Below are 23232 nucleotides of genomic sequence, written 5' to 3'. Positions count from 1 at the left end.
AAGCCTAAAAATCTCGGGCAGAGGATGTCAGATCCTGCCCTGGAGTTTAGACAGCAGGTATTTCCGTTTGGAATCTCCCATGGGGTATGCTCTAGAAGACGAACTAGCTCAGAGAACCACATCTGAGATGGGGCTATCAACAGGAGGTGGACTCTGCACTCCCTCATTCTGCACAAGACTGCCGGAATCAGCTTGATCAGAGGAAATGCGTACAGCCTCAGATCTGACCACGAGTGAGCAAAAGTATCTATTCTCCGAGGTGTCGGGTGACATTGGGAGAACCAAAGGGGACATTGGTCAATTCCTGCGATCTACCTCCACCTTCACCATCCATTCCTCCGACCCGAGTTTCTGCTTTAATAGGAAGTCCGCTGCGAGGTTCAGAGCCCTGAGGACGTGAACCACTCTCAGTGAAAGAAACCTGTATTGAGCTCAAAGAAGGAGCCTTTGAATGAAAGGAGCTCATTGAATAAACCTATGAAAGAGAATATAAAATAATATATTTTTGTCAATACATTGGACGTCATTGGTAACTAAAACTGTTTGGTAAGCAATATTCTTCAAAATACCTTCTTTTGTATTCCACAGAAGAAAGAAAGTCATAGGTTTGGAAAGGCATGATACTGAATAAATTATGACAGCATTTTCATTTTTGGGTGAACCCATCTTTTAAGATTCATTTAGAAACTCAAATGAAATTAATCATGAACCTGAATGTGATTTGACAAATCAAAACATGTTTAGTCAAGACATTCCTTTAATACTCAGATTCCATATAGTTCACAAACAAAGCTGCATGAAAATGGGAAATGAGGAATAAGATATTGTTCTATTGTAATCCAAAAAAACAAGATTGCAACTAATATCTATGCATGGATTGCAGTATATCAATACGTGAGCTTGTGGACTGAATTAAATTCAGTGCTAATCAGAATGAATACACACGCAGGTATGCTGCTGCCGTATTGTATGGAACTGCGTACAGCTGCTCGACCTCAGTATTTAGATGTGTTGTTATTTTTCCACAGTGCCTGCCATGGCTGAAGGCAGGAGAGAGAGAATAAAAGTTGAGGTAGTTTGACATTCAGGGCTGAGCTGGGTGAATAAGGAATAAGGAGCAATAGTGGAACGTTCTATTTGACTGGAGTTGTGGTTCACCCTCAGGGCTGTAAACACTTCTGATTCTTCTTTGGTTGTTTTTACCATGCTCTGGATTGTTTTGGGAAACCTTCGCTTTCACATTTGTATTCCATATAGGCTTCTGTTGAAATATTTTTAAAAGGTTCTCTTTTCATTTGAGTTCAGTTCACCAGGGGTAAACATGATTGAGGTTTTCATGAATTTACATTGCAGTTATACACAGCAAATTTACAGTGCGATATGATCTAACTTAATTTCATTCTTTATTTATTATTTCAATCTGTAAATCCCCAAATCAAGCCTGCAAACAAGTAATAAATTAAAATAAATAAAATTTATATACCGCTCTGAATAATCAAATAAATTAAATCACAAAGATAACTGTGCAATTTTTACTATTTATTTTTTTACATACTGTAAATTACTGTGTAAAAGTTTGGGGTCGGTAAGTTTTTATTTATTTTTTAATTTGTATTTATTTATTTAAGTATAAATATAATACTTTTATTCAGCAAGGGTACATTAAATTGATTCTTTCGTTCTTTTGATCTTGTCAAATCAAAGAATCCTATAAAAAGTATCACATTTTCCACACAAATAATAAATGGCATAAAGGGTAGAATATGTTCAAACAGAAAAAAATATATAATAATTATTTAGATAGAAAACACTTTGTAAAAAAAAAAAAAATTCATAAATATTACTGTTTTTTGTTTGTAGACTTCAAAAACATTACAATTTTGCCAACCCTTTTTGAATGGTAATGTAAATTTAACGGCAAACATAGTTTTTACTTAAATCAGATCATCATCCACAACTTATGATGCTTTTTCTGTACAAAATGCTGCTGGGGCTTTAATATGCAAACTTTCCCTCCCCTCTCCCTTCCATGCAGATAAAGTTCTTAAAGATGGAGATGGAAAAGAAGACCAAAATCATCAAAGACCTTCAGCAAGAGGTACGGTTTTATTTTTATTTATTTATTTATTTATTATAAAAAAAAATTAGGAAGTATTATTAATGTATTAATTCTGGATATAAATAATTCCTCAGAACATCAAAGAAATATACTTTCTTAATTTTTAATAGAAGCATTTATGTGAGATTAAAATAAAATAAAATTAAACAACATTAAATGCTTTCATTCATCAAAGAGAACAATCACCAGCCACAGCAGTTTCTTTTTCCTATGGTGGGTCATAAATTAATGTAAAAAATCTAAAAATGGCATGATTTTTTTTCTCAGTAGAGAGTTATGTTCTAACTCCTGTAGTTTGCAGTGTTGTGCAAGGTAACGTCTACAGTGGAATGACTTTTAATTGAACATAAAATGGAAACTGTCCCTTGGTACAACTGAAGTCGTAGATGATGAGGGCATAATAACTATTTAATTTGTCAGGTTATATCACTTAACCCAATAGTGAATTTTGCTTATATCTCGATTTAGCGTCATAGTTTCACTAAATAGGGTATGAAAAGACAAAGCAATATTTAAAATGATTTAGTTCAACTAAAAATGGAAATTTGGTCATAATTTTCTCACCCTCATGTCGATCTAAACCTGGATGACAACTCTGGATGCCATTGGCTTTTATTGTAAGGACTAAAAACAGTTTTTATTATTATTTTATTTTATTTTTTCAAAATACCTTCTTTTATGTTCTACAGAATACAGAATTTCATACAGGTTTGAAACAACATGAGGCTGAATAAATGATGACAGAATTCAGATTTTTAGGTGAACCGTCCCTTTAAGGCTATAGTGTTTAAATCTGAATATTCTCAAGGCTGTTGTTTGAAGTGTCTTGACTGCACTGTGCCCTATCTGCTTGGGTGGATCCTTGTGTCATTGCAGTCTTTAGCAGGGCAGCCACATGTCACTTTTAATGACAGCTGCCATTTTTCTTATAGACTTGGGTACTCATTCTTCTTCAGAGAGGGGTAGAAATGCAAGTGTGTGGATTTGACACTCAGCCAATTGCACCTCATTGAATCGTATTGCAATGCTATTCTGCTTCATTACCTCAAACACTCTTTCACTTGCTCTCAGAACATCCCTTCCTTCCTTTCTCCATTCTTATGCTTTCTCTTTCTCTCACTGTCACTTTAATGTAACACCTCTGTGTTCCACCAGCTATTATATATTTCCAAGTCAATTTGTTGGTGAGGGTCCCTGTGACTCGTTACACAGCAGTAATTGCAATAAAAGTAGAAAAGAGCCTGTTGAACTTTCAGCGTTAATTTAATGACAGAAGCAACGAACATATGGTATGAAAAGCAAGTGTTCTGCTGAGATAATGGCTTTGCCATTTTTAGTTGTTTTGAAATTTTCTGTCAAACGTCACTTGGTGGAAGTAAGTGAAAATCCTCAATGTTTTTATTCCCCACATGAATGAATGCTGTAATTTAGTGCAATTCAATGAAAACTGCTCTCAGTTAGAGAAATGCATTGAAATATTAGAATTTTGTGATCACATGAAGTAAATTCAGACCCCATTTTATTTGTGGTAGTGTGTCATTTGCTCCCATTTTCTCAAATATTTATTTATTTTAAATAGAAATTTGAGGGGGATAAGTGCAATGTTAGCTAATCAACACTCTGAAGGGCGTCTCATTATGTTTCGTATGTGTGCACTCTATACAACGTCACTGCCTCTTAATTTTTAAACAGTATGGGGGAAAAACCCTTTACAGCACAGCACCAAAATTCATGTTAGCGGTTAAGACTGTTGAGACAAATAAATCTTCAGCATCCAATATTGTCTATTTGTGTCTTCTGCAGTTACTCATGTTCATTTGGAATGACCCTATAAAAAGTGTCCCATTCCTGCTGGGCCCATGCTATTTGAAATGTGCCCTTGATCTTCACATAAATATCACACATAAATACGAGACATTTCTTATTTACTGACTTCATTAGATTTACATCAGTAAGTTGGTATATGTGTGTTTATGTAACATGAAAAAAAAAACAGTAATATTGTAAAATACTGTATTATTTCAATTTAAATATATGTTAAAATGTGATTTATTCCTGTGATGGTAAAGCTGAACTTTGAGAAGGTACTTCAGTGTCACATGATACTTCAGAACTCATTTTTAATATGCTGATTCGGTGATCAAGAACATTTTCGTATTATTATCAATGTTGAAAACAGTTGCTGTGCTTGATATTTTTTGGAATTATTTTTTGGGACTATTTTCCTTTCAGAAATAGAAAGTTAAAAAACAATATTTAAAATGCAAATCTTTTAGAACAATGCAATGGTCACTTTTGATGTTTTAACATTAGATTTTTTTAACATGAAAATTTAATAGGTCCTTTGCAAAAAAAAAAAAAAAAAAAAAAAAAGAAGGCAATCAATAAATCGATCGATAAATTGAATGAAAAAGCTTACTGATCCCAGACTTTTGAATGGTATTTAACATGAGGTCGCAGTTACTAAAGAAATTTTTGCTGGTGATGGATGACATGCGTTGAAACATATTGCTTGTGTTAATTTTGTCTCTCAAGAAACTTATTACCAGAACTCTAAGAACCTAATTGTCCATTTGTGTTAATGACTAAAAAGGTTTTGTTAAAATTATTACTCTGTGGACACAATCTGGTTTTGTTTATGCTGAATACAAAAATACTGTTGCATCATTGTTATCTTAACATTTGAATGCATACTGCATATTCTGTTATTATGCACTAAAATAATTACAGGTAATTGTACTTCTATTGTCACTAACACTAATTGCAGGATTGTTGCTGGGTTTAAACTGCAAAACAACACCGAAACCAAAAACAAAAACAAGTAGCATCGCAATTTTAGAGAAAAGCCTCTGAAAATTTAGTCATTTTTTTGGGGCCCAATTATCATCAAAAAGTCCTTCGAAATCCTGGTGGGTCTGAAACTGGGTGACATTGCCACTAAAAGCGTATATATTTGCATCTGAGAGCAACACAGAGACAAAGGAAGTGAGAAATTGAGGCAGAGAGAGAGATAATGAGAGAAAAAATAAAAGCAAAAGGACACAAACAGAAAGAAAGACAAAAAGAGGAGGTGGAGAAAAGCACTAGATTAAACTCAGGACCACCATCATCTCTGTATTGATTCTTAATCTAGCATCATCTATTTCCATAAAGACGTCCACTGCACGTTATTACAGAAATGGGGCATATACTCTTGGGTCACCTTGAGCTTCAATAAGCTTGTGAGGGAACTGTCAAAATGGGCTCTATGGAAACAGTTGAAGCATTGCTTTGTCTGCAAGGACAGGGCTACCATTAAATTGAGTGTATTTACCTAGATAAAACAAGACGTCGGGGCTTGTTTCATGCTTGATGTTACAAAGCAGTCTGTACAGTATTTCTCTATTTATTGCCTTTTCCTGTCTTGCAGAATAAAAGCCTGAAGAACAAACTTCTGTCTGGGAACAAGCTCTGTGACATACATGCAGAGGAGGTATGTTGTGCACTCAAACACTGTTGAAAATACTGCAGCATTTCTATTCAAACCAAAAATAATATTGCTCCTCGCAGAAGCGTTATGCATATTCACATGCCACCCTCAGATTTTTTTTGCTTGATTTTGATTAGAGATTGTATAAATATATAATTATATTATTTAAGGATTAATTTATTACAAAATTATGTTTAATGATTATTTACAAAAGGTTTTCTCTCACACTTAAAATTAATATAATCTTAAAATAATCTCTTATGCTTACCAAGGCTGCATTTATTTTATCAATACAGTAAAAACAGTAATATTATGAAATATTATTACAGTTTAAAATAATTATTATCTTTTTAATTATTTTTTTTATATAGATGGTAAAGCTGAATTGTCATTACTCCAGTCTTCAGTGTCATATGATCTTTCAGAAATCTTACTAATATGCTGATTTGGTGCTCAAGAAGTATTATTATCAATGTTGATAAAATATAAATATAAAAGATTCTTTGATAAATAGGAAGTTCGAAAGAACAGCATTTATTTGAATGAAGCCTTTTGTAGCATTATAATTGTCTATACTGTCACTTTTAAAACTAATTATTGCATTCTTCCACAATCAAATGTATTAAAAAGAAGAAAAAAAAAAGACCTGAACCAGCGTACTGTATTTTTGTGGAGGTGCTGTACAATTCAGTTACTAAGAGATTACTGAAGACACTGAGGGTATAGAGTAAAGGAGTGTATGTATGTGTGTGCATGTGTCTGTGAATGTGTGTGTCTGTAAATGTTTACAACTGTGGCAGCAATCCACAGGCAGCAAGCCAAGACAATACCATACCATGGAGTGAGTGTAATTGTGCAAGCGTGTATGCCTGGGTGTTGTTGTGTTAATGTGTTTGCGTCATGGAGTGGTCCCTGCAGTCCACTGAAGGGAAGAGTTTAAATTTTCTTGTTCAGTGAAGGTCTCTCTTTTGGATTTGAGCTTTGCCCAGCAAACGTTCACAAAGGAACACTTCAGCGCGGCCACAAAAAGCCTGCTACACAATCTAAAACCAATTTTACTATTTGAATAAGCTAACAAACATTCTCTCTTATCTTCATTTTGCAGTCCAAAAAAATCCAAGCCCAGCTGAAAGAACTGAGGTATGGCAAAAAGGATTTAATTTTTAAGGTAAGAACCAAACAAAAAGCTTGTGTCATTACTGTACCCTTCCATGGTGCACAGGGGCCTTGGCGCCTCTTAAAAAGATGATTTTACCTGAGCGGTTTGACCACAATTCTGAAGCTCATAGAAGGTCCTCTTTGGCTTACTACTGTGTGTTGTCTTGTTACTGTAACCATATACAAGATATTTCTGATTCAGTTTACCATGTCAGTCAGTCAGGACACACCAGATGCTTTAGTTTAATTGTGCTGAGAATATTTAATATTGTGTAATACCGTGACATATTACTACCTTTTAAAATACTGTTTTCTATTTTAATATATTTTAAAAATACAATTTATTCCTGCAATGGCAAAGCTGAATTATCAATAGCCAAGTCTCCAGTGTCACATGATCCTTTATAATATGGTGATTTGTTGCTTAAGAAACATTTATTATTTTCAGTGTTGAAAAAAGTGAAGCTTAATATTTTTATGAAATTGGGATATTTTTTTCTGGATTCTTAGATGAATGGAAAGTTCAAAATGACAGCATTTTTCATCTTTTGTCAGTCCTTGCTGAATTAAGTATTCAAAAAAAAAAAAGTATTTGAAATGGTATTGTATACATTTTAACCAGAAGAGAAAGAATGTCACATTCAACTGCTAGAAGTTAGTTTCCAAACTTTTAGGAGTATGCAAGCCTTTAGAACTTTCACAAATGGTCTAAAAGCCAAACACCAATGAAGGAAAATGGGTTCTTTTAACCACTTTTAACCACACTGACTACTGAGATGTTATTGAAAATACAAACAAAGCAATGTGAATGTCACCATCCTAAAAATCATACATAATAATCTGTGTTTTGGGTGAAAATAATAAAAATTAGGAGTGCATTCTATGTGCATTCTAATTAAATGGTTTGACCTTTTCATGTGAGATGAGAGTGAAGATTCATGTAAAAACAGTGACCTTTCCTGCCATGCAGGTTGACCTTTCCTCCTTTATTTGCAGTGTTGGATGGGAAAATGTCAGCTGATATTTCCAGCACATTGCCCTTTGGTACCATCAAACACTGGGTTTTCACACAAAGTGCCTCACTTTAAAATTATTGTTTCTTAATCAGGAAGAAAGGCTACCACATGTCTATTTTCAAGAAAGAATATGAATGCCTAGTTTTGTTAGTTGAGGCGCCTGCTCTATGATGCAAACTTTTTCAAAGAGCAATATCCAATCTGGGCTTACCTTCCACTAATGTGTTTTTATCTGGGCTGTAGATCTATTTCTGCCTCCCCTGTTTGAAATCGGTGTACTGTAGGAAGATTATCTTTCCTCCTTTTGCATTCATGATTAAAGAAGTTCTTTTCTGAGTTTATATCTAGAGTTGCTATTTAAGTATGAGCAGGTTTGAAAAGGCATTGTTCGGTAATGGGAAGCAAAGGAAGAATATTCAGAGGCTTTGGCTAGCACGACAAAAAGCTAGAGATGGACAATGAGCAAGATTGCTTTGCCAAGGTATTTTCCCCAGATATAGCCAGAATTAAATGGATTTTTCTTTTTCTTATTCCAAGTGCTGCCATTTATCACAATCATGTCTTTTTGTATTGGAGTTAAGTCCCTTGATTATGCACGTTTATGTCCAATTATTTATAGACTGTTACATATTGTGCAGCTCTGCTGTTTATTCAAAACTTATAAAGCATTAGCATTTGCTTTGTACAGTAGTTGTCCTTTATCACCTGATCTACAATCAGTTGTCTTTGGTTCCTGAGACAATATAGGCATTTCTTGTTTAAGATTCAGCTTTTGTGATCCATCGCTATGGGGGCTCTACTCTTTTGTTCTTTAAAGAAGTCTGTAAAAAAATTACAAATAGATTGAAGATTAAATTGTGACCACAATGACAAAGTAGCTTGTTAAATGAAACAATCAGAATTATTGCAATGTTCTTTCCTTTAATTATACTTTGAAAACAATTTTATTTATTTTTTTGGCATCTGCTTAACTAGCAATTAGGATTTTGCACAATTTACTGTGACTGTGGCAATATTATAGTGACTGAAAACAAACCACACTACAAAATATCCCACAATGCTTTTTGTCAGCCAGTATATAACACTGAATATTCATTTGGAGTCACAAGTGCATTTATAATGTAACACAAAATGAAATATTAAAGATTTATTTGGCCATTTATTTTTACTTATCCAGCCAGCCAGATAAACCTTATTTTCACTTCTAAACTACTTGTGTTTTGTTGTGTATTAACCACTGAGTCACTGAGAAAAACACTAAGAGCTATTTTTCTTTAGACTGATGTGTCTTAAATTGATTTTGTTTCTTGCTCAAAACTAAAGGCTTTAGTGGTTTCTAAAATTTTAACCTCGTTCTAAAAAGCCTTTCACAAATGAATGGCTTTTTAGCACAAACTAAATGACTCTTCTTTTTTTTTCATAACATTCAAACTTGTGAAAATGCTAAATCATGGCCTGTTCATGTTAGATTTTGGATGTGTACTCATATTTAAACATTTGTGTGAACATTTAAGTTAACTGTGTAAAATATGAATATAGAATTTCTCTCTTATATCCAAGCGTGCTACTTTTCATATCCCAGATAACGTGTGCTAATCATCCCAGATGGGCAATCTACATCACCTGTTTACATCTCAATGAGTCTGTTGTTGACTGCATAAACAGCATCATAGTCATGTAGCAATATTTATGAAACTAAACTAATGACATACTGAGGGCAAGTCATTATATAGTTCTGGCTGAATGAAGAGCATCACGCTCAATTATACAAGCTTTCACATTAGAGTTCATGCTACCCAAAATATATTATATATAAATAAATCTGTAAAGGTCTAAAGATACGTCTAGCAGAAAAGAAATTGTGGTTCTTTGGTTAGTTTGCTCATTTTCCACAACATCTGTGACCACATTGAAATGCAGGATTCAAATATAATTTAAACCTTGAAATAAACAGCCAATTTAAGATTTTCAAAACAGAGAAGCATTAGGTCCAAAAAAAAAAAAATTAACCAATACATGTTTTATTTTAGGTCCAATCAAATAAGTAAATATGTTACATGGGCCATATTCCTCTCCCATTGAATCTCAAAATACTTTCTGTAAACCATTCTGTAAATCATTCTTAATCATTCTGTCAACCCACAGTTATTATTATGATCCATTGAAACTATGCATATATATATATATTGTGCAGATAATATCATTTGTAATTAAAATGTATTGAATAAAAAAAAACTATTAAAATAAAAAATGCTAAACATAAGCATCTCTAGAAAACTGGAAACCACTTATATACATAGTTTGAATTTAGGCTTATGTCAGTTTGGTAAGATGATAAGAGGATCAATGCCTCTTCTTTGCAGGGTCAGCAACTGATGGACTTGGAGAATAAACTCAAAGTAGCCAAAGATGAACTGGAGAAGGCAGCGCTGGATAAGGTGAGTCAGGAGCCGATCAGTTTCAACATTCCAGTTCAGCTTTACTGTTTTTCTCTTTTTGCTATCTTTTAAAATGTAAACTTTGAGAATGAAATCTATTATCTTATTAGGCCAGGGAAGCAAATGAACAGATAAATGCTTTGAGGACACAAGGATAAGATGACAGTGTGATAAACATTCGCCCATTATTCTCATGTGTTGTCTCTATTAATTTGTTGCAGGAGTCACAACTGAAAGCCCTGAAGGACACCGTGCATATCTGCTTCTCGTCTGTCCTACAAAGCCAGACAGGAAGTTTGCACAGATTTCCAGCCACACCCACCAACCTGTTGAGGTACTCTGCCCTGGCCAACAATTCAAGAGTCACCTTTCAGCAGCCGCATGTAAAGGTACTGGCACACTGAGGAAAAGCCATTCTCAGAAAAACCACAGAAATAGATTTTAAATGGCTATCATACATACTGTAGTATGACCAAGATAGTCTTTTTATTTTGTTTTGTTCACAAAGTCTTTCCTTCAAATATTAAAAGAATAGTTCAAAAAGTTATTCAATATTTTTTTTCTTTAGAGCACAAAATTAGAATAGGCACAGCAGTTGTCATCTTTATAAAATGGCACAAAAGTACTATGAATGTATGTATACAACTTGCTATATTCAGAATCTTCTGAATCCATATGATAACTTAATGTGATAAAAAGACCAATGTGAAAGGTGGTATTCACTAAAAAGAACAGTGCACATTTATTCCAAGTGATTTGTGTATTTTCTACTTTTGATAAATTATTGGTGTTTAGATGTTAATTTGTTGTTGTAAGAGTGCATATATCTCCTTCATGTTTTTGATTGAGCAGCTGTAAATAGTAAATCAATCACTTTAAAACAAAAGCCCAGTTGTATTTCGGGATTGTTTATATTTAAAAGTGCTGTATTATGCATACCTTTTTGGTCACAATTTCATTTAGGGACCAGTTCTCACTGTTATCTAACTATTAGGCTATTAGTCATGGATAACTTTGACTTTTTGCCTCAATAAACTCTTAACTGCTGCTTATTAATAGTCAGTAGGGTAGTTAAGTTTAGGTATTAGGCAAGGTTAAGGGATCTAGAACATGGTAATGCAGAATGAGACATTAATATGTGCTTTATAAGTACCAATAAACAGCCAATATGCATGCAAATAAGCAACTAGTTAATTTTGAGAATTGGTCTCTAAACTAAAGTGTTACCACATTTTTTTCTGGTTATTATTGTAAGCAGTAGGCCTATCTAGCATCAACTCCTGTAGTTGCACTGTGGGGAATTTAGTCCCTGGAAGGAAAGACTAAGAACATTATTTAACCAATTATTACCAATTAATCACAATAATGAATTTTCATTTCATGCTGACTTTTGCTTTCTGTTTATCAAACATTTCTGTTGGAGTTATCAAAAGAACACTTAAAATAGTGCATGGAGTTACATTTCGGGATTTACTATTCCTTCAAAATTCCTTTTTTTTTATCTCATATGCATCATAATATTGTAAAGTGAAGAAAAGGAGTTTGTTACTTTGAGAAAACACTGTAATCTAAGGTTTAAATGCCATAATCCACAAAAAAAGGCATGCTGTCATCCAACCTGTTAAGAAAGGAATCTCTCAGTGCACACAGTACTGCTGAGATCACAAACCATTAATGATTTATTTAGAAGGCAGTGTGGGAGAATCTGCCTCTATTTTCTTCCCCCACTGTGACGCAGAAGCACTTAGACTCAAGTGTTGCTAAGAATCTTAATGCTTGCATGCACTACCCAGAGGACAGAGCAGTGCTTTTTGATTATGCTCCAATGCTTTTGTCCATAAGCGAGAAGTCTCCACAGAAGACCCCCACCCCACCCTCCAAATATGCAGATTTAAAAAAAAAAAAAAAAAAAAAAAATTGAATAAACTTAAGACACTCATGAAGACATGAAAGGGAAAAACAATTATTATATGTCACATTTATTTTGATTTGAGAATATTTTTCTAAAATATCTCTCCATGAGCCTTTTAGCAAGACTTTAATTGGAAACCTGACAGAAACATCAAGCCTGACAACAAAATGAAGATGTGTTCCCTTAAGATTAAATGTTATTGTGAAACATCCGTCCAAGGTTGTCTCTTAGGGTACAAATAATTCTCTAGCACTCATTTAAGTGGATGAGCAGAAGACTTTTGGTCCTCCATACAGTGTCCCATTCAACATTTAATTACAGCCCCTATTCATCAACTGTAGGGAACGTAATGAGCGTTAGTCCTTTCCAAACAGCCATGCAAATCCTATGCTGTCAGCCAGCGCACACTAGTCCCTGCTGCTGAAAGATTCATCAGCACGAGGTTTGAACAAACAGCCAGTTTGAAATGATAGTCGCTTCATATTTAACAGCCGTTGATAGATACCCTGTGCTGTAGCTTGTTAAATTGGATGTATCATTTGTGTTTGTACTATTTGCCTGTTAGCAAATAGTCATAAGTATTATTTAGTGAGCTCAGGTGATCATGCAAGTATAAACGAAAATTTACAGTAGCTCCACAAAGAGGATAAATGACTTAGTCATTTGAAGTGTTAAAAATATGTCAGGGTGACAAAATATTGTGCATTCATTTTAAAACTTATTTATATTATAAATTTATCAATTTTAAGTTTTTTTTTTTTGTTAATTCATGTTAGTACAGGTCCATTAAATAATAGCTGCAATTAACTAAAGTTAATAAATAGTTTACAAGTACTTTTAATTAGCAATTCCATTCTGTGTCTGTAGTAATGCAGAAATTACATACATCATCTTTAAATCATGCACTTGTAGTCATGCTACAAGAATACAGCAGTATACTAGTCACATAACTAGTAAATGAATTAAATTGGCAAAATAAGTAAGAGGTCAAAAGTTACAAGTTTTGATCTCTCCGTCTCAACCCAACAACAGCTGACATCAACAGAGCACTGATCATGATGACGCTGGAAATCACGGAAATGGATAGTTAACATCTGTTGATTCACTATGTACAGTTAAACAGAGTTAATTAACTGACAGTCTGAATAAACCGAGAAGCGAAAAATTTATACCACTGCTTTCCCTGCAGGTATCTCTATCAAACATCCGCTAATTAGCTCGTCTTAAACCAAGGAGGCCAAGCCAATTAATTAAAGCAGGTTTTTTGAACAAATAACTCAGACACGAAACCCTAATTTTAATAACTCCTTACAACACTCACCCCACGGCATCCTGTCTTGACGTTGTTGGTCTTCTCATGAGAGTTGCTTGAATTGAAATATAGCACACCATTTCTGATGTAAAAACAAGACTTCTGTGGGCTTGATACAAGATTCAGGGATATGTCCTGAAGTGAAATGTGCAAACTTTACAGCACAGAAGGGCTTTTTAACTGCTACTTGAAATTCAACAACTATCTCAAAGCCTTCATAACCGGGATTCTTACCAGCCCAAAACAAAGTTTTTCTGCTGTGCACCTTTGGAATGGATAATAAAAGTGACTTTTTGAAGGTACAGTATATGCACCTTTTCCTTTCAGGTTTGGACATCTCAGTACATAACTGAGCACTCAAGTCAAAACCAGATGACTGTGTTCAAAAGTGGCTTACCAAAAACTAGGCCTCTGCGGATATCATGCTGATTTGCAATGGGGAAGCAATAAGTGTGTCATATTCTATTTCATTCACTCTGAGGAGCAGAGAGTCCCTAAGCTGATTATTGTTATAGCATTACTTCTCCAGAGAGACGCTTCAGAGACTGTATGAAGTTTGTTACAGTAGTATTTATCTCATCTGTCTTTGCTCAGTAAATGAGTGAAAGGATGTGTGAAGAGCTTAGTCTAGAAACCTCGTCCCCCATGTGCTTTTTTTTTATTATTATTATTCACACTAAGACCGATTTACCTCCATTTCTCAATTTCAGCACATATAATCTGAGACATATTTGAGCCAGCAGGGCTCTGTGTCTCTGATACATTACTGCTTATCTTATGTAAGGTAAATATTGCAAATATATATTATTTGATAAATTGATGTGATTAGTTATTCCACAGTTGTATTATTATTATTATTATTATTATTACAGACAAAACATCCACATAAAAGTGCCATTCCATTAAAAAACAACAACCAATCTTTCTAGATACAAACTACCATTCAAAATATTGGTGTAGAAATCGCCAGTGAAAGTTTATATATATATATATATATATATATATATATATATATATATATATATATATATACTGTAAAAATAGAGAATAAAAACAGTACTATTGTGAAGTATTATTCCAACTTATTTATTCACGTGATGGCAAAGGTGAATTTTCAGTAAAAATAATTACTCCAGTGTCATATGATCTGCGATGAAATAATTCTAATAATTCTAATAAGCTAATTTGGTTCTCAAGATATATATATATATATATATATATATATATATATATATATTAGCCTAAGTAGAAAATTGTCTGTGCTTTATAATAAACCATTTGGAGAATTTAACCCCAGCACTATACTGTTTTCCCTATTTTCCTTTCTCTCTCTTTCCCTTTATGTCTTTAATATAGTAACGCGCTGTTTCTTTATGCTCTCTTCCTTAAGGACATCCCGAAAGTTCCCCGGATCACAACAAGTAAACTGCCTGTGAGCAGTGCAGTAATGAGGAGAGAGAGCCCAGGACCGAAAGACTGCCAGATGGTGAAGGTAAATCTTTAGTGCCCTTATACTCTAACGGTCACATCCTAACCCTTTGGACTAAATGGGGCGACTTATGCTCATTGCATCTCAGTGTATCCCTTAGCTATTAAAGATCATTTACAACTTTGCATTAAATTTCGTTCAAGAATGAGCTTTGAGGCCTCGCCCAGCAGTTTTCTTGTGATCAATGCTATATTGAACGCTGCTGTTGGACCCATGAGAAAATATTGCTGCTCCATTTAGTTAAGGGTGAAGTGTGTAATTTCTGTCCCTTTATGACACTAAATGGAACTAATAATAATTATTGTTTTCAAATAGATTCCTTAAGTACTCTTTTATTGGTCAGCAAGACCAACAGATAGACCTGCCTCAAAATAACACCACTGGTCAGACAGAGTTGTGTCGGGCTGGTCAGGATGTTCAAACAAACAATATGAAAATAAAACTTTCGCCATTTATGTTTATTATATAAGACTCTCAAAGTAAAAACTACAAAAAAATTTATGTTTTCACTCAAAAAGTTCTAGTAAATGTCATCAATTGTTACAAAGAAAGGGCAAGTACATTGTATTAAACCTGAAATATTGAAGTAGAAAACCTGAAAAGGTGTTTTCTTAGTATTAAAAAGTACTGAAAATATATTTTATTTATAACTCAATAGTAATTGCTAAAATTATTTTTATTATATTGTTGTAAAAAACTAATCTAAAACAGTGTTTTGTTGTAAAACATACTGCAATAATCTGTTCATTTGCATATATGCATTTATCAGATGCTTCTTTCCAAAGCAACCTACAAAAGAAGAACAAAGCAAATCTGTAAAAGCATTGTATGCGCACAGCCAGATTTTCCTAACTGTGTATGCTTTGTACTCTGATCTCACTCCACTGGCTCCCAGATACGGCCAGAATCAAAGGTTATGAAGCTGGCATTCAGGACTATCACTGGAACAGCCATTCCCTTCCTCAGTTCACTACAAACTCAGTTTCTACAAACTCTCCCTCCACAAGCTTAGGTCACAGAATAAGCATGGACATAAGCTAGAGAAGAGTAGAAAAGTAGAGATTTTTTCCCCTCATTCAGTGACCTATGCTGCATCGCTGCAGCTGCAGTCAGAGACAGTCAGTGTTCTGAGACGCAGGCTTAGAACTGTGCATGCACACTGGCAAGTGAGTCAGTTGTTGTCATATTTTATTGGTGATTTCATATATGAAATTTATTAATAAGCTTGGTGAACAGTTTTGGAGAATTTGAAGTTTTCCCATTCAGAGATATATACTGTAGGAGTAGCACTTGCATGCCCAAGAGGCGTTTCAAATATAGGCACCTAGTGAAACAACTTGCCTTAAAGGAACTTTGGCTGCAGGTAAGCACAGCGTGCTGATATACAGCCATATTGCATGGTTACAAGTGTGTTATTGCATTTATACAACAGCTTAATGGCACGAGTGTGTAAATGCATAAGGAACAACAACAACAGTGTATGTAAAAACCCCCTAATCTAAAGTTGACAGTTTAACAGCTGAGCCTTCGTTACTAATTCGAAACATTACATTTGAATTAGTAATGTAGGAACATTGAGTTGTTTCACTGAAAGCTTATTGTATTAAGCTTTCAATGAAATTAAGCTTTCTGTATTAAGCTTTCATAATACAGTGATCAAAAGCTCACTGTATTATGTAGAGTAGTGTTATGAGAGAGAGATGGACTGAGCGAGTGTCATTACATGCATCTGATACAGCATTCATTCTTCAGCTCAATCTCATTTTCACATTAAATTTTAGTTTGAATGTCCATTGAGGAAAGCGGTTACTATTTGCTCTGGAACAAATAATAGATTAATGAAACCAAAGACTTCAAGATTTACCTAAAAAAAAGGTATATCTCATGTTTATCCACTATAGAAACATGAGAGTCAGCTGCAAAGGTAAAGCTGTTCTCAGCAGGTTCATTAGAATGGGGGCTGACACCCTGGAGCTCATATTTCCAAAAACGTTGAAGCAAATTTGTAAATAGTCATTATCTTTATTAACAAACCGCATATTTGAATTCTATGTACATACTTCAGTAAAAATCTCTTAAAACTTCATTCTGTGACACAAAAGCAGTATTTTTAAATTATAGTGCATTATAGAGTTGAAACATGATGTGGGATCCTCTAGTCTGGATGGCTTGAGACAATACTGGAAAGATGAACTGGAAACAATGCATTACACATATCAGCAGAGCAGAGAGGAGTACTGTAGGCTCGATGAGATATACATCACGCTGGTTGCTGACATGCACTTATCAGCTATAATGGTAGGATTTGTGTGTGTTTGTTATTGTAGGTAAGTGCCTGTGTGTTAGCTGAATGTGTGTGTGTAATAGAGGGGAAAAGGGCCATGTGAGGAAGTGTGTGGAGACAGGAAACAACAACAGACAGAAAGAGGGAGAGAAACACAGGTTCCCAGGGAGAAGGTGTCATTCTTGGTAGATGACATGCCATGAAGATTGTCTAATGAAAAGGTTCCCAAAGCAGCTCTCACCCTGCTGATGGCACTGATAAAAGCAGTGTGTGACGGAGCCGTGACTATACTGAGAGAAAGAGTGAGACTGTGAGTGAGATATAACACACTGGAATAGTTTTCTAATCAATGGTGTCTCATCATTTATTAATAATCATAGATTAGTGTGTGTTCTAACACAGTACAAAGAGTCACACGCAAGGCCGTAGCTGGGTTCAGCGGGGCCCCGCTGAAGGTTGTACCAGTGGGCCCTGTTTGAAATTGTTTAATTTGTATGTTCGTTTATTTTTATTTATTTGTGCTATTTACACAATGTTTAAGTTTTTTTCAAGTTTGTACTGTAGGTGTCAAGGTACAGAAACCGAATAATTAAATGTAAAATAGCACTGTATAGTCTTCAATGTAAAAATGAAATATACAATCAAACCTACATTTATTCAGACACCTTCAACATTTCTTACATTATTACAGTTTATTTGCTATTGCTTTTAAAATGGTTATACAATATGACAAGAACTTAGAGTTAAACTGTGTCAGAACAAATTCGTCTTAATAATGTCATTACTTTGATAGAAATATATGTAATAGATTACAATCACCAAAACTACAACTGTTGACCAATTACCAAGCAATGCTTAATTTTGTTCAGACTGTGGTGTGAAAAGGTTGCATTAGCAATAAAAAAAAAAACACATAAGCAATACATGGTGCTTGATAAGGTGCTGAATAATTTTTGGTCCCAATTTTAGATAATTTTTTTAATCAATTTCACTAGTAGTTCACTGTATGAAGATTCTTTGGGTATAATATGTCACAGTTCGCTTAATTTTGCTATACTCACTTACATAAATGTATTATAGTGTCCTGTATACTACTAGTAAAAAAAAAATTACTTTGCAGTTTTAACAGTCAAACCAAAAATTATTCAGACACCAGATATAATTTATATATATATGTATGTATATATATATATATATACACACACACACACACACACACACACACATATATATATATATATATAATAAAGTTCTTTTAAATTATAATAAAAGTTCACAATAATGTATTTTGATCAATTGAATGCAGCCTTGGTTGAAGATGCAGCCTTCATAAACATCAAAAACTCTTTAAAACTCACTTCAAACTTTTGAACGGTGTTTAATATATAAATATAATATTTTGTACAGTAATTAATTCATATGATATTTACATTTAAATTGCGTATCCAGACTGTTTCGTTATGGAGTATATAACAGCAAACTGAAGTTGTTGTCAGATGGTGAAGTACTGAATCACAAAAAAGCATGTCAACTGTTTTTGGCTCTTTAGTATTAATCACACACCAGCTTGTCCAGAGGCATATACAGTTTACAGACATTGATAATTGCTATTTAATTATCTCTGCTGTTTTCAGTACATTCCTGCAATCAATTCTTTGACCATTTTTTTTTTTTGAGGAAAGAGCACTTAGGATGAAGCAGGCCCAGGCAGTGAAGGAAATGAACAAGGTATATGGCAAGAGTTTTAGATGGTTACTCTTTACTGCCTGTATAAAGTAGTTATTTTGGCAGGCACAGTCCTATAACACGTCCATTAACTTAAAGGGTTAGTTCACCCAAAAATGTAAATGATGTCCTTAATGACTCACCCTCATGTCGTTCCAAACCCGTAAGACCTCCATTCTTCTTTGGAACACAGTTTAAGATATTTTAGATTTAGCCCGAGAGTTTTCTGTCCCTCCATTGAAGCTGTGTGTACGGTATACTGTCCATTTCCAGAAAGGTTATAAACACATCATCAAAGAAGTCCATGCGACATCAGAGGGTCAGTTAGAATATTTTGAAGCATCGAAAATACATTTTGGTCCAAAAAGAACAAAAATGACGACTTTATTCAGCATTGTCTTCTCTTCCGGGTCTGTTGTGAGTGCGTTCACTGCAGTTTAGTGACATGCGGTTAGGGAACGAATCACTCGATGTAACCAGATCTTCTTGAACCAGTTCACCAAATCGAACTGAATTGTTTGAAACGTTTCGCATATCCAATACGCATTAATCCACAAATTACTTAAGCTGTTAACTTTTTTAAATTTGGCTGACACTCCCTCTGAGTTAAAACAAACCAATATCCGGGAGTAATTCATTTACCGTATTTTTCGGACTATAAGTCGCACTTGAGTATAAGTCGCATCAGTCCAAAAATACGTCATGATGAGGAAAAAAAAACATATACAAGTCACACTGGGCTATAAGTCGCATTTATTTAGAACCAAGAGAAAACATTACCGTCTACAGTCGTGAGAGGGCGCTCTATGTTTTCAGTGCATAGACTACAGGAGCACTGAGCAGCATAGAGCGCCCTCTCGCGGCTGTAGACGGTAATGTTTTCTCTTGGTTCATGTCTCTTAGTTCATTTCTCTTGGTTCATGGCAAATTAATTTTGATAAATAAGTTGCACCTGACTATAAGTCGCAGGACCAGCCAAACTATGAAAAAAAGTGCGACTTATAGTCCGGAAAATATGGTACTCAAACAGTACACTGACTGAACTGCTGTGAAGAGAGAACTGAAGATGAGCACAGAGCCAAGCCAGATAATGAACAAAAGATTGACTCGTTCTTGAGTCAAGAACCGGTTGCATCGGTTGCACCTTTCTGGACATGGACAGTAGACTGTACACACATTTTCAGTGGAGGGACAGAAAGCTCTCGGTCTAAATAAAAAAAAATATAAACTGTGTTCCGAAGATGAACAGAGGTCTCACTGGTTTGGAACGACATGAGATTCATTAATGACATAATTTTTATTTTTGGGTGAACTATCTCTTTAACCTAACTGTTTTTTTGTTTTTTTTTGTCCTGTCAGGGAAAAAAAAAAAAAACTCATGAGTGTATTTTTCTGTTAAACATTGTCTCTTGCTGTCTTGCAGTCTTCTGTTAAATGTGTTAATCAAAAACATTTTTCTGGCTTGTTTCAAGAGCTCATAGAGACAAGCATATAAAACATTTCCTTGAAATACTTCATCCCTTGAGCAACATGATTAATCTGTTTTCTATGCAACATTGTATAATATCATAGCTCAGGGCTTTTGTGGAAAATGTAAACAATTATAGTCTATACAGTATCACTGCTCCATTGTGGCCAGTCCATGTATTTTTTATTTATTAATTTTAAAAATACTTATATTGAAAATGCTTTTATTCAAGACATCTTTCCCCTTCACTCTGTGCTTGATTGTTAGATGATCTTGGGATATGTTTGCTCCATGAATTTGCTTTTTAAATTAACATTAACGTTCTCTCTCTCTCTCTCTCTCTCTCTCTCTCTCTCTCTCTTTGCACCTCCAGGTGGGAGCAGACTGTTCCCACAATCAGACCGAGAGTTCATCTGAGATGAAAAAGACATTTGGACACAGTCAAGTGAGTGTTCTGATGTGCCCTACTGAAAGAATTAAAGAATGAAAAATCTGTTATCATTTACTCCCCCTCATGTCTTTCTAAACCTGAATGACTTTCTTTCATCTGTGGAATGCAAGTAATTTTAAAGAATGTTTCAACTGTTTTTGCCCATACTACAGCAAAACAACACTGGACTTTCAATGTATGGACAAAAATATAAGATACAAGATCTTCTTTTGTGTTCTTCAGAAGAACAAGACATGTATTTAGGTGAACTATAAGTTTAATAATCATTTAATAATAATCATTTTGGGGTAAACTATCACTTTAACAATGCGTGAATTCATTATACTGTACAAACTCAAAATGCTTTTATTTATTTAATGCATTTCCATTGATTTCTGGACATAAATATTGTCTTTACAAAATACATTCCTGCTCAAAAGTTTGGAGTAAGAATGTTTATGAAAGAAATTAATATTACATTAATTAATACTTTTATTAAACAAGAAAACATTAAATTAGTCAGAAGCAACAATAAAGACATTTATATTATCAAATAAAAGCAGCTGTAATTAGCAAAAGAGACCTTAAAAAAAAACACAAGTGCATATTATGGCACAACGATTTAAGTGTAAAGTTAATTAAAACATCACAACATTAATTGCTAACCTACAAGTGTGCAGAAGTGTGTAACTTACTTTAAACAAACTTTTTTTGTTTAAAACCTAACTAAACTTAATTTTCAGAATTAAATAAAATTTTAAACCCCAGATTTTCAGTGTTGTCTGACCTTTTGACCCCACTATGTATTTACAAAATTTGCGATAAAACTTAACAATAAGGTTCCATTAGTTAATGTTAGTTAGTGTATTAACTAACATGAACAAACCATGAACATTATATTTATTACAGTAATCTTTGACAAACTTTTAGATACAGTCGTTCATTGTTAGTTCATGTTAATTCACAGTGCATTGACTAATGTTATTAATCACATTTTTTGATTTAAATAATGAAATAATAAATGTTGAAATTAACATTAACATTAATAAAAGCTGTAGAAGTATTGTTCATTCTTAGGTCATGTTAACTAATGAACCTTATTGTAAAGTGTTACCAAATTCGCTTTATTCATTCATATTTTCATGTTCACCTTGTAATATAAGTGAGCTGTCAAGATGCAGTAAGCATAGACCTGTGCACACCCTCTCACAGATGACTATTTGCTCTAGTGCTAACAAGTGTCAGCCTTGAGAACTGCAGCAAGCGGTGACAGGTTTTGTCAAATTATAGGTCAGTCTGACAGCAACGGGGAAATGGAGAGGAAGGTCTAACTGTGTAATCACCTGCTTTGTTTGTGCCAGACTTCACTATGGTATGCATGTTTTCTCTTTTCTTGTCATTTCTGTTCTATAGTCGAAGACCCCAGAACAGATCGGACAAGCTCATGCAAGGACAGCAGAGGAAAGTGTGAAAACAGACTAAAAAAGACACAAATGGACAAACACAACTGAAGGGACAGTGGAAGACTTGGCAGATTTTCTGCATGGTAAAAATGAAGTCAGATCTGTTTAAGCCCCTCTTCATTCACTGAGCTTATAAGCACACACACACACACACACACACACACACACTCACACACAACTGTAAGCAAACACAAACAACGACAGAAACTAACACAAAATACTCAGTCTTACACTGCTAATGTAGAAAAAGAAATTCCCAACATTAAATTTTGAACTTTCTTAATAAAAAACAACTGCATAGTATGGCATGCATTATAGAGTTTTAGATATTGATTTTACAAAGATACGATGGTATGATGGTTGTTTTTATAATAATTGTTGCTTTTTATTTGTCTATTTTTGAATCTTTTTTTTTCAAAGTGAGGACACGGTGTTCTATGATTTGTGTGGTTTGTAATTAAAAACTATTTCTGGCACCTCAGACCAGAGTTTCAGTGTTAAAGGTCACGTTGGGGGTCGTTTGAGTTCTGTAAATTTACACAGGAGGTCAAATATTAACTTTTTCTGAGCAGCTTATGAAAATATTGAGCCGTGTACTGAATGCAAATTAGGGCTGCACGATTTGAGGAGGAAAAACAATTAAATTAAAACAATTTTTAAATATAGTAAAAATTCACTCTATAATAATAATAATAATTATAATAATAATAATAATAATTATCATTATTATTTTATTTTTACAGTGCAATTGTAAAAATACAATAATAAAAGGAGTCTTATTTTTCAAATGTTTAACCATCAAGCTTTTATTTTGGCTGCTCATGTGTAAATGTGTGTAAAAACACAATGCCACTTCAATCTTAAACATTTAATGCATATATTTATTAAAATAATAATCATACTAAGCCGTGTTACAATTTCGGTTTTGTTCCATCTAATCGTGCAGCCC

The 23232-nt window shown here is 34.0% G+C and overlaps 1 protein-coding gene across 1 annotated transcript in view; it reads left to right on the top strand.

The window, feature by feature from the left end:
• Positions 1-22936, top strand: part of luzp2 (leucine zipper protein 2) — a 107559-nt gene extending 84623 nt beyond the window's left edge. The window contains exons 5-12 of the mRNA XM_059564864.1: positions 2036-2098; positions 5529-5591; positions 6694-6756; positions 10126-10200; positions 10422-10589; positions 14815-14916; positions 20764-20835; positions 22234-22936. Coding sequence (XP_059420847.1) covers positions 2036-2098; positions 5529-5591; positions 6694-6756; positions 10126-10200; positions 10422-10589; positions 14815-14916; positions 20764-20835; positions 22234-22302 — 675 coding nt within the window. The 3' untranslated portion in view covers positions 22303-22936. The remainder of the gene's footprint in view (positions 1-2035; positions 2099-5528; positions 5592-6693; positions 6757-10125; positions 10201-10421; positions 10590-14814; positions 14917-20763; positions 20836-22233) is intronic.
• Positions 22937-23232: the final 296 nt, after the last annotated feature.

This window comes from Carassius carassius, chromosome 13 (assembly GCF_963082965.1).
Source record: "Carassius carassius chromosome 13, fCarCar2.1, whole genome shotgun sequence".
Classification (NCBI taxonomy): domain Eukaryota; kingdom Metazoa; phylum Chordata; class Actinopteri; order Cypriniformes; family Cyprinidae; genus Carassius; species Carassius carassius.
Note: the sequence above shows the minus strand (reverse complement) of the source record. Positions and strands in the feature narration are given on the sequence as shown.